At 34.7% G+C, this 12,170-nt stretch overlaps 1 protein-coding gene and 1 long non-coding RNA gene across 2 annotated transcripts; one reads left to right on the top strand and one right to left on the bottom strand.

The window, feature by feature from the left end:
- Positions 1–2,272: 2,272 nt before the first annotated feature.
- Positions 2,273–4,241, bottom strand: LOC115956372 (serine/threonine-protein phosphatase 7 long form homolog). Its single transcript, XM_031074772.1, has one exon. It carries the CDS (start codon positions 4,239–4,241, stop codon positions 2,358–2,360), a length of 1,884 nt encoding a protein of 627 aa, XP_030930632.1. The 3' UTR covers positions 2,273–2,357.
- A 5,317-nt stretch (positions 4,242–9,558) lies between these two features.
- On the top strand, positions 9,559–11,845 carry LOC115955107. Its single transcript, XR_004084027.1, has 3 exons — positions 9,559–9,663; positions 10,598–10,664; positions 11,573–11,845. It is a non-coding gene; the product is annotated as an uncharacterized LOC115955107 (long non-coding RNA).
- Positions 11,846–12,170: the final 325 nt, after the last annotated feature.

Genomic DNA, 12,170 nt, shown 5'->3' with positions numbered 1-12,170 from the left:
GAACCCATTTGATCCATTTGACCCGTTTAATTAAATGACATTTTATCAATATACCCTTCAAACTCTAGGCATATAAACTTATTAGTTGTAGTTTATTTTCTTTGACAAATTGTGATTGATAATTTGTAATATTGAGATATGCTTTAATTTTGAATGATTATTTTTGATGTAGTTACTTATTAGTTCTGAATTTTATATTAAAAATGTTTATTTGTTTGTGTTTCATAAATTTTTTATTTCATTTTGTAAAATCTTATAAATAGATCGACACGACTAACCCGTTTAATAAATGAGTCGTGTTAGGGCTGATGAATCTTGACTCGTTTAATAAACATGTCAAGTTAGTGTTGACCCTATATGGTCGAATACTCATGAGCTGACATGACACAAACCCGACACGCGAACACAAATTGCCACCCCCAACCAGCATCACCATGGCATGGATTGTCTATGGATGGAACTATTTTGAAGCAAAACTTCTCTTCTTTTCCATAGCCTATTTCATATTGCTTACTAGCTGCAAACTCCTTGATAAATTTCAACTTAGCCCTTTTTCTTTTTCTTTTTTGGTTTTTCCAAGATTTTGTTGAAGCCTTTGACATTAGGAAAAATGAGATGTATTAAAATTCCAATTTCTCAAGGGGAAAATATAATATAAATAAAAAACAAAATAATTAATGAAGGGAAAAAATGAATTAACTAAAATAAAAGCCAAAGGAGAAAAGCTTTGACCTTCCTTCTCAATTTAAAGCAACAACACATTTTTTTGACACAGATTTTAGGAATATCTAGCATAGACCCTCCAAATTGTTAATTTTCCTTGAACACAAATAAAGGGAAATCTTCAATGTTTGTTTTGCTAAATATCCGAAGTAATTTAGACTTCATGATATAGTGCAAACGGAGCAACATTTATATCATGTCAACTGGGCAAAGCAAGGTGCATTCATCTTTTGAAAACATTTTTAACAAACAATTAATGTAAGCATTAACATATTAACAATCTAATGAATCTCACTCTAATATAGAACAACATAACATTAAGCAAGTAACTAACAATACCTGACCGGACTTACTTCAAGTTTATAAATTGAAGACCAACAAAAGCATAGTATTCCCACAATTAAATTAACAAAAACAAAAACCAAAAATCAATATTTATAATCACTCTTGATAACTGATTGCTACCTATACAATTGATTAATTAAAAAGATGAAGTTTACCTTAAACATTGGTTGAATTAAGAAAACAATGAAAACCCACTGCTTTCCTAATCACTCATAAGAGTCGATTCTTAAATGTGACATATGAGAGGTACTACTGTAGAGGACTTGTAACAATAGACAAAAGTTGATGCTAGTGATGTATAGATCATTTCGTTCATGCTTCCTTCTTGACTGTTTTAGAAAACTGAAGGTTCTGTGAAAATTCCAAGGGACAACTGAAGGTTAAGAAGAGAATAAAGTAGGGAATAAAGTGGGGAAGATAGTAGTAAATTTAGTAATAGTGAAATGAATTAACTTGGAAAGTCCAAAATATTGAGAAGAAGCATTGAACGTGAGTAATTAGTTATTAATTCCTAGTTAGTGACAATTTATTGTTAGCCAATTGGATTTGATTGGGGGATGAAGAATTGAGAGAAGGTGGGAGGAAAGTCTATAAATAGACTATTGCAAAGGATGTGTTACTTGGTAGAACTTTATGCACTCCCGCATGAGGTCTCTGCTTTTATATATATATATATATATATATATTGAATTGATATTGATTGATTGATGATTGTAAGTTTGTAACCGGGTACTTGGATCTGTCAATAATTATCACATTAACATGCACGTGCATAAATAAGGAGGTTTAGAGTGTAAATCAATAATGAAACTAAAGTGACATTAATGATTAAACATTAACTACCATCACAAGTGGGAAAAGTTGAAGCTTCCACCTGCAATATCATGACAGAGCTAATAAGCTCTATATCCTGGTAGACTAGCCTACAAAAAGATGTCAACTTTACAAAGATTAAGCAGGAGAATAGGCCACTAGTGATACACTCAAATATTTGGATTTTTTCACTAGCTTGTAACAATACTTATTTATATCAGGAAAATCAAGTCACAGGAAACTTCACAGGCAATTGCAACACTTTCAGATCTAATATAACACTCCCAAGAACGTGAACTAATTCGGTGAAACAAAGCATTCAGACATGAGATGTTCTGAAGTAATTGTTGGAGAAAGATTATACTACGGCCTAATCACTTTGCTTCAGGAAGAAAATTGTTAGGCACGATATACATTAATTTTTAATAGAAGCTTTTGCAAATTATATACTAAGGTTCGAGGTTTCCTTTTCGCTGCTATTTAGCTCTTGCTGCTTTTAGCTCAGCAACTACTCTCTCAAGCCTGCTTATTCGAGCCTCAAGCTCCAATGCTGGCTTCTCAGTTATGCAATGGTTACTGTTTTCCCCATCATTATGTTTGACATGCAATGCAACCTTGGTTGAACGTCCCAGTTCTCTCACAGTTGTACCTGCCACACTTTTCCCTGCTTCACCCGTTGAACCTTCACTCTGCGTGACCTTTGGCTCTGGTATTATCATCGAGTCCTTTTTAGGAGCTCCATCATTTGCCGTTGAGTGTGATATACTTTGAGATAAAGAGACTGTCAAAGGCTTAACATCAATAGCCAGTTTGTTCTCACTCAAAGTTCCCAAGAGGTTAGTTTTCTTGACAGAATCCTTTATGTCCACTTTATGGCATTCCACAGAAGAACTAGGTAGAACAAAGACATTGTAATTTTCCATCTTTCCAGAATAAACTTGGAGAATTCTTGAATTTTGAGGCCGGGTAACAAAATTCTTAATTGCATCCTTTTGATCAGACACTGATTGCCTCCACCACTCAAAGTATCGCTTGGTAACATCTGCCTCAAAAAGGCGTGGTGGTATGTATAATTTTGCATCTCCAATTGACCTATTGTAATGGCTCCAAGCAATACTCAGGTTCATATTGTATCGAGCAACATGACCTGGAAGATCTTGATCAATTCCAAATTGCATTGCGACTCGGTGTGGGAGGTACTGTTGAATGGATTGTACTCCAACAAGCTCACATGCTCTTAAGCATCGAGTATAAGACTCCAAACCTTTGTCTAACGCAGCATCAACTGACACCCATTGTTCTTTATCTCCATAGAACATAGGAAACAACCAATTATGATTCAATGCTATAGCATAAGGGCGCCACAGAAAATTTTCTCCAGCAGAGTCTATAGCCAACCTCACATTCTCAACACCCAATAGTTTCACTTTGTGCCAGCGAGCTGGCCTTGGCTCACCTTGAGTGATGGATATAGGAGTCGGCCGGAATGTTGTGAATCTCTCCCAAGCCCAAAGTTGGACTAAATGAAAAGGCGCAGAAATAAGAACCTCTTTATAATCCAATTTTGTTGAGGCAAATAATTTCTCTTTCAGCAAACCCAAATCAGTATAAACACTAGACAGGACTGCTGGCGCAAGTGCAATTTGAGTTCCTCTAGCCAAATGTATTGCAAGTGGAAAATTTCGCTTTTCAATACGATAATGAGGCATTGGGAAGACAAACTTAGACAACCAATATGAGAGGAATGCTTCATGCACATATTTGCTCCCATTCCCCATGAAATGTTCCAGCCATGAATGCTGACTGGCTATGATGCTACCGCTTGTTGCAGTTTTTTTTAGTGCGTCAAGCAAGATCTCATGAATTTCTTCCATTTCTTTGGTTACAAGAGGGCTTAAAACAGAGTCACCCAAAACAGAGTAGCCCCCTAAAGCCATCATATCTTCCAAAGTAACAGTGGCTTCTCCCCAAGGGAAGATGAATGTGTTGGTCTTAGGACACCATTTTTCAGCAAGACCAAGAACCAAACCTTGTTGTCTAAAGATTGAATATTTGGAGCACATTATTGCTTCATATATTCCAGCTTTCTTCCACATGGATTGGTACTTGGAATGCAAGTTTCCGACCCACATTTTCCACTTCACATGTGGACGTTGCCAACCTCTGAACTGAACCTTCATAGGCAAATTCTCAAGCTCAGAAATGGTGGGTTCAGCGGAGAGAAAAGGTGAAGGAAGTTCATCAATGGAGACCACAGAGGGTTTAAGAAAATGGGCTATTCTGAGGGTTGGATTTCCACCAGTTGGTGACAACATGAGCTCCTCTCTCTCCTCAAAGATGGCATCTTCTGGTTCAACCATTCTTGGGGTTTCAAGGTCTTTCCTAAGTTTCCTTTCAGTAAGGACTAACTCGAAGGAAGATAAAATTTTGGTGGGTTCTATATTCTATATATATTATATATTATATATTAACTACTTTCCATTCTGCTCAATACATGTCCTTGCTTAGATCCATGGGAAAATTATACAAAGGAAAGAACTTTACCATCACTCTTCAAAGTTAATGATTGTGATTGTAAAGAGACTACAGTATAAATTAAGAAAGTTGGTAATATTCTATATCACTAAAAACCATGTTTGGTTCTTTGGAAAATAACAAAAAGAAAAGGGCTTTACCGCCACTTTGATGATCAAGAACTTTGAGGGATTCTCATGGAAGATGATGGATGGCTACCAGGCACCAGCTCATATTATCATTTTTCTTCACTCTTCAGACCCTATCCTCTGCTTGGATCTAGAGAAAAAAAAAAGAATAGAAAATGAAAGCACAATCCTTTCAACCTCTTTCCTGAAAGTGGAAGTCCTTAACCTTTGCCGTGAGCTAATGGTTGCTAAGAGTTGGTGGGTATTTATAATTGTGTAGATTAAATCTACTAGATTCTGGGAAAATGAGAAAGGAAAGGGCTTTATACCTTCACTTCATTTCATTAGAGAAGGGATTCTGTGGGAGATAAAAGACTGGTGGCCTGGTGGGTACTTCATATTTTCTTGTTTTTCTTGTAGGAGTTTCTTTTCTCATAAAGTGTATTCTCTGTTTGGTTCCCGGGAAGGAAAGAACATGGCCTCTAACACACTCTAACCAACCACAACTTGTCACATGGCGAGTTGTGGCACAAAATTGTGCAAAAGTATGTGTCACTAGCATTTCTCTTTATGTATATAGACTTAGAATAATGTCAGGCACAATAATGTTGGCAGAATATAATTAATAGCAATTTGGAGTGTTTACGAAATTGCTCAAATCACAAGACCGCACCTAAACCGACCAAAATCACCTGTAAAATGAAGTAATCACACAACATTATAGGTGGAGGTGGAAAAAACATGCGGTTTGCAATTTTGTGTTAAGAAAAATGCAAATATATATATAATTTTATGTTAAATATATATTATATGAATTAGGCGTTGATTACTTGATTCTTTAAATATAAAAGATGAGGTTTTCATGCTTAAGAACTTGTTGGGCTACTTTTAATCAACCCGAAACAAAGAAAAATCAACTCAACACTTTAAAAATTGGCCCAAAACAAAGGAAAAATTAGTATGAACTAAGCCAAACTAGCCCAAAATTAGCCCACAACAAAGGAAAAAAAAAACAGTTTTTGGACCACCACTATTATCACTTTATGACATCAATTACAGACTACCACATCAATATACCTCAATAAATTTTAAATTTTATCATTTCAAATTATCATAGGTACAAAACTTTTAACAAAGAATTTTAAAATTTATAGATTCAAAATCAAAGACTAGCATTATCCAAATGTAACGTTGTGTACTTAGACTTTCTCATAGGCGTGTTGCATGGTCGGTCAGATAAGAAATGGCACTGTGAAAATGATTTTCCTGTAATATATCCGTACGGGTTAAGAATGCAAAGTTTAAATGGAATAAAGGGAGCTTCTTTGGCTGCTCGGAATTTTATATCCTGGAGCATCATTGTACACCATTTTAAGAAAACATCACCAGGCAGACAGTCACATACAGATATAGTGACTAATGTAGTCATATTATTTTATAATTCTTGTAGAAAGTTAGCCCATATGAGTTGGATAATGGTCATCGCATGTGTTAGAGATTATGGACCAAGGTGTTCAAACTCACAATAGGCTGTTCCGCACCCCCCCGCCCCCAAAAAAACAAAAAAGCAAAAAAACCTCACTCTAGGCCCATAAGCCCTTGACCCATTTTCAATTGAATCCTACATTTAGTGCTGGTTTGGCATGATTAATTTTGTCAATTAATTTTATTATTCAATTTATTTTTGCTACTATTCATGAGTCTTACTACACTTTTTGATACTATTCATAAGTTTCACTATACTATTTCAGTTAACTTTTATCTTTATCTACAGTATTTTTAATAAAAAATTTTCAGTTTTAGCAAAATAAGCAGATTCCAAACATACCCTTAATGCAAGTTACATTGAGTTTGGACTAATATAACACTATGAAAAACCAAACCCCCCCCCCCCCAAAAAAAAGAAAAAAAAAGAAAAAAGAAAAAGACAAATTGAGAAAACAAATAGTATATATTTTTGTTTGTTGGTAATTAGGGCATATGATAAAAGGAAAAGGGGGCCAAGGCCACACAGAACAATAGTAGCGTAGACTAGACAAGTTCAAAGTTACAAAAAGAGATACATCATGATGAGAATTGAAGGCAGAAGAAAAAAAAGAAACAAATTGATTGTTGCTCTCTTGTATTCCCTTTGTGAACACTTTAGTTTCAATTTGGTGAGTTGTTCTCCGATTTATAATGTTTTCAAACTTAAGAATGTAAGATTTTTTTTTACTTAATTTGTGCAACATATACATTAATATTTTGAGAGATAATTTCAACCTATAACGTTCACTCTTGATAATTGACACCAATTAATTTTTGACATAGACAATGTTCGAACTCCAGATTTTTTATTCGACCACATTCTTCAATTAACTTGGACATCAATATTTTTTGTTTGAAGAAAACCAAATTGGTTGGAATACAATAAATGTTGAGAGATGGGTGGGATAACCCAATTATTGGTTCTTGATTAATTATTTGGCAGTTAGCACACCTTATTTCTTGTGTATGGGGTATATTATTTCTATATGGACAAAGTTACAGCTCTCTATATATGGGTTAGGGTTTCATATAACAGCATATTAATGCCAGGTTGGTTCTTGATAGATCACTGCATGAGTCTCATATTTGGAGTCTTTGGACTAGACAAGAGGATATGGTATATAATGCATCCGATGCATGGTATAATTTTTTAGACTAAAGAAAGGGCAGAAGACTACCCTGCAAAACAAAACGGTTTTCTTGCAGCTTTGGACTCATGTATGTGTTGCGTACTTATGCATATTTATAATCATGAATAAGTCCTCGTGGTTGTATAGTTCTTGTGGTATTAAATGTTACTCCAACAAGCGTATCTAATAAATAGAGTACTGTCACTTTAATATAATGCTATAGACAATTTTTTCATAACAAATTTCACAATAGCAAAAAGATTGTGAATGATGGATACAAGCATAGACCCACATTTTTTTTTTTTTTTTTTTTGAAGCTAGACCCACTTGTTTTCTACCACTCATAGTTGAAAATTTCAATAACTGCGATATATGTTGTGAAAAAGTTATGTTGGTTTAAATATACAGAAATCGGGTATATGGATATATCAGGAATTTTGACCATGAGTGTGCAGACAGAATGTATAGTAATACTGTAAAATGTAACTAAACATTAACCACCAGCAACATGCACAAAAAGTTGAAGCTTCCACCTGAATATCATGACAGAGCTAATGAGCTCTACACTGTCAGACTACCCTACAAAAAGATGTTAACTTTGCAATAAAGCAGAATAATAGGCCACTTTTTAAATATTTGGATTTTCACTAGCTTATGCCAATTCTTATTTATATCAGGCAAGGCCAAGTCACAAGAAACTAGGCAATTGACACATTCATCTCTAATATAACCGTCCCAGGACTAATTCGGTGAAACAAAGCATTCTGACGGGGGTTGTCTAATAGATAATAACTGTTGTACTGCCTGGTCAAGTACTTCAGGAAGAAAATTTTTAGGCACTCAATACATAACTTTTAAATTTTAATAGAAGCTTTTGCAATTTATATACTTTGCTTGCTGCTACAGTTCCTATTTGCAAGGCTTGTTCTCAAACTAGTTATTAGCTCTTGCTGCTTTTAGCTCAGCAACTGCTCTCTCAAGCCTGCTTATCCGAGCCTCAAGCTCCAAGCCCGGCATCTCAGTTTTGCAATAGCTGCTGCTTTTCCCATCATTTTCTTTGACATGCACCACAATGTTTGTTGGATGGTCCACTTCTCTCACAGTTGCGTCTATCAGAATTATCTCCGCTTCACCCATTGAACCTTCACTGTGGATGTCCTTTGCCTCTGGTGTCATCAGCAAATCCTTTTTAGGAGCTCCATCATCAGCTGTTGAGTGAGACATTTTTTGAGATACAGAGACTGGCAAAGGCTTAACATCAATAGCCAGTCTTTTCTCACTCAAAGTTCCCAGGAGTTTAGTTTCCTTGACAGTGTCCATTTTAAAACATTCTACAAACGAATTATTTGGAACAAAGACATTGTAATTTTCCATCTTTCTAGAATAAACTCGGGGAATTCTTCTTGAATCTCTACGCCAGGTAACGAAATTCTTAATTCTTCTTGAATCAAGAACTTTGAGGGACTCTCATGGAAGATGATGGATGGTTACCAGGAACCAGCTCATATTATCATTTTTCTTCACTCTTCAGACCCTATCCTCTGCTTAGTCCTTGAGAAAAAAAAAAAAAAAAGAAGCACAATCCTTTCAACCCCTCAAGGAAGCTCTTTTATTCTATTGGATAAAGAGAGAAATCGTGGTTGATTCAGCCGTGTTGGTGTTGACTTCCGTAGCTCTTTTTTATTTTTTTTGTTTTTTTTGAGGAACGACTTCCATAGCTCTTATCAAGACTATGGGTGTGTTTGGATAGAACTTATTTTGCTGAAACTGAAAACTGAAAACTGAAAACATTGTAGCAAAATAATTTTTAAATGTGTAAATAGTGCTGTGGGACCCATTTTTAATGAAAAAATTGATAAAAAATGAAATTTGTGGGTCCGTGAACAGTGCACATGTGCACTGTTCACTATAGAAAGTCAACATTTGCGGTTACTGTAACACCCCACCCTAATTGCCTAATTAAATTATGTGTTTATATGCATGTCATTATTTTAATTACTTTTAAGTGCATGGAACTTTGATTTTGTGATATTATAGAACATATATGTTATTTTAATGTGTTAGATATAACTTTATAAAATTAAGGATATATATGTGTGTGTGTGTGTAATGTGTTATTTATTCTTTGTAGATAGGTGTGAATGCAAAGAAAAAGGTAAGTGTGAATGCAAAGTTTATATATATATATATATATATATATATAAGTGTGAATGCAAGAAATTTGGAACAAGTGGATGTGATATTGTTTTCCCCTAGCCATACACGTATCCAAGCCCCAAAAGTCCTCTTACTTTTCTGATTTTCTTGGCTGCTTCTGAGGTCCAGCAGCTGCTTTTCTTCTTTCTCCATTTCCCCTTTCTTTGTTCTTTCTTCTTCCCCCTTACACGGCAACATCTCTCCCCTCCTTTCTCACCAAGAATTCTAGTTTCTTTAAAGAAGAAATCAAACAATTAATCCTAAGGTTTCATCTTCAAAGTGTGTAGGTAAGTAAGTTAAACCTCATCTGATTTTGTGTATTGGGATAGTGTAATTGTTGGCTTAATTTCCCCCTTTGTTCTCTACTCTGTTTCTGGAAGTTGAATGGGTGATTCTGTTTTAGTTACTGGAAATATTGATGATATTGTGGTCTATTGAATGCTTATTAGGGTATTTTAATATGTATACAATAGGTATAAAAATATCCAAATGAAATTAAGACCTTTTGCTATTTGTTGATGATTTTGTAAGAATATGTACTGAAGCTGTCTCTGTGACAGAGTTGATGTGTACTACAAGAAAATTCTGTATTAAATTGTATTTTGTGAATTAGGATGAAAGGAGTAGTTTGTATGAATTCTAAGACACATATTGTTGTTATAGAAGTGGTCTCACAGCATTTGGATGAACATAAAATTAGTGGTTTAATTTGAAAGTTGCAAGAAATTCTGTCAGGACAGATTTGAGTTTACTGTCTTGTGTGATTTTTAGTAAATCATGGGTTAATGCTTTGACTCCGAAATTTTTATGGTTACTACTGGACATACAGGGGGGTAGTCCTGTAAAATTTCATCACAATTGGAGGTGTGTAGACAGCCCGTTTGTATTTTACAAATGGAGCATACGTGGCTGTGAAGAGCAGTGAACAATATATGCTACACCTAACTTTGTGGATTTAATTCTCAAGTTAGGTTGTATGTTTTGAGCTATAATTTTATACACTCATCCTTTGGTGTGTTTGAAGCATATATAAATTTTATGGATTGGTTTTTCTGTGGTTTGGCTGCAAAATGTGTTTGATGATTGTATTATATGTTTTGGGGAACTTTATGTGATGGGAATTAGGATTTTCTTGAGTTTGAGAGTTAGGTGGTGATTTAGGTATAAGTTTATGTATTAGGAAGAGTTTGTCCATAATAAGTTTTGGTTCTTTTCGTTTAGGTGGCGAGAACGAGAACACGGATACTTGAGCTCCTCGCGTACAATCTCTCGCGCCTTTTGTTTTCAGGTAAGGGACTTGTGACATGTGCTTTTGATAAGTATAAAAGAATTATTTAGAAAAATATTATGTATTAAAGCTCTTAACTAGAGATATTACGTATATGCATGATTTAAGTAAAATACGTGTTCGTGAGTTATTCAATATTACATACATAATAGTTTTAGCATATTGATGCTATGTTATATGTCACGAACATATTATTTAAAAACGAAGTGGATATGCTACTTTGTGAAACATTTATGTATAAGCAAAGTTAACAGAAAAATGTAGTTTCGAGTTATTCCATTGTTGTGTTCTGAACTCAGCCAGTAGGGGTTATAGTACTGGCATTTCCATGGAAATTCTGATTGGCCATTAAAAGTGGGACTGGCTCTGCTGTACCCGCCCTTGTTGGTAACAGCCAACTTGTGGAGGATGTCAACCTACCCCCATGGTTGAAAGTATGTATTATGATATGATTCCGGAATTACCTGGCATTGTGGGGAATGTTGGATGCCCGGCACTCTGTGCTGGAAGCCTCCCAAAGTAGTGACAGACTTGCAATTGGTTTAACTAACCTGTATTATAAACGAGGTATAAAGCTATTTGGGAAATTATAAGAAAGGTATATTGAATGTGTTATAAATCTGATGAGAAGTTATGATAAAGTATTTGATAATCTGTTCAAAGATAAGATTACTGAATTTATAATTAAGTTCCTTATTATGTCATTTTATTTATTATATGAAAGAAAAATGAAGCATTCTCATCTGAAAGTTCTTAAGTTATTTTCAAGAACAATATGAACAGTATGAAGGCTATTTTATTAAATTTTGGCATATCCATAAACTTTTTGATTTACATGCATTCTTATTAAAGGCCCATGGAGCTTTAAAACCTTACTGGGCTTCGCAGCTCACCCTATTATATTTCAGTGCACAGGTTCTTCCTGGAAGCAGCGAGAGTATTAGAGGTGGCAAAGATTCTGTGTTTTCTCGTTTTGTTAGAATGTAGAGTTTTGTTGTATAGTAGTTAGCTCTTTTGATGTATAGAAGGAATCAAGATGTACTTGATCCTTTGAGCACATATGTAATTCGGTACTGTAGTTTGTTTTGAACCCCAGTTGTATGTCTTTGGGGTTAGGTTTGTAATAAGAGTTTTGCTAAACGTTTAGCTATGTAATTTTTACTTGAATACCTTAAGTTTCAGACAGGTGATATTTGTTTCCAAGTTTAAAGGAAATGAAATGTCAGGGTTGCCATCATTTTTGTATATATTGGCTTTTATGTAAGACAATAAGCAGGAATTGAACAAACAATTCTTGATATGTACCTTCAGATTAGGTTGGTTCGTGTTAATATTGAGACAAACTTGGTATTAACATGCCGGTCATGCTCTAAACTCTGAAATACAGATTTGGGTCGTGACAGTTACTGTTCAATGAACAGTAACCGCAATACTCCAAAAACGCGTGAAAACCAAAAAAAAAAAAAAAATGAACAAAAACGCAAAGTAGAAAACGTTGAATACAAA

Source organism: Quercus lobata, chromosome 8 (genome assembly GCF_001633185.2).
Source record: "Quercus lobata isolate SW786 chromosome 8, ValleyOak3.0 Primary Assembly, whole genome shotgun sequence".
NCBI lineage: Eukaryota > Viridiplantae > Streptophyta > Magnoliopsida > Fagales > Fagaceae > Quercus > Quercus lobata.
This window is presented reverse-complemented; position numbering and strand designations above follow the sequence as displayed.

Excerpts from the sequence above, each read along its gene's own strand:
- LOC115956372 (XM_031074772.1), bottom strand. The coding sequence starts at position 4,241 with ATGGTTGAACCAGAAGATGCCATCTTTGAGGAGAGAGAGGAGCTCATG.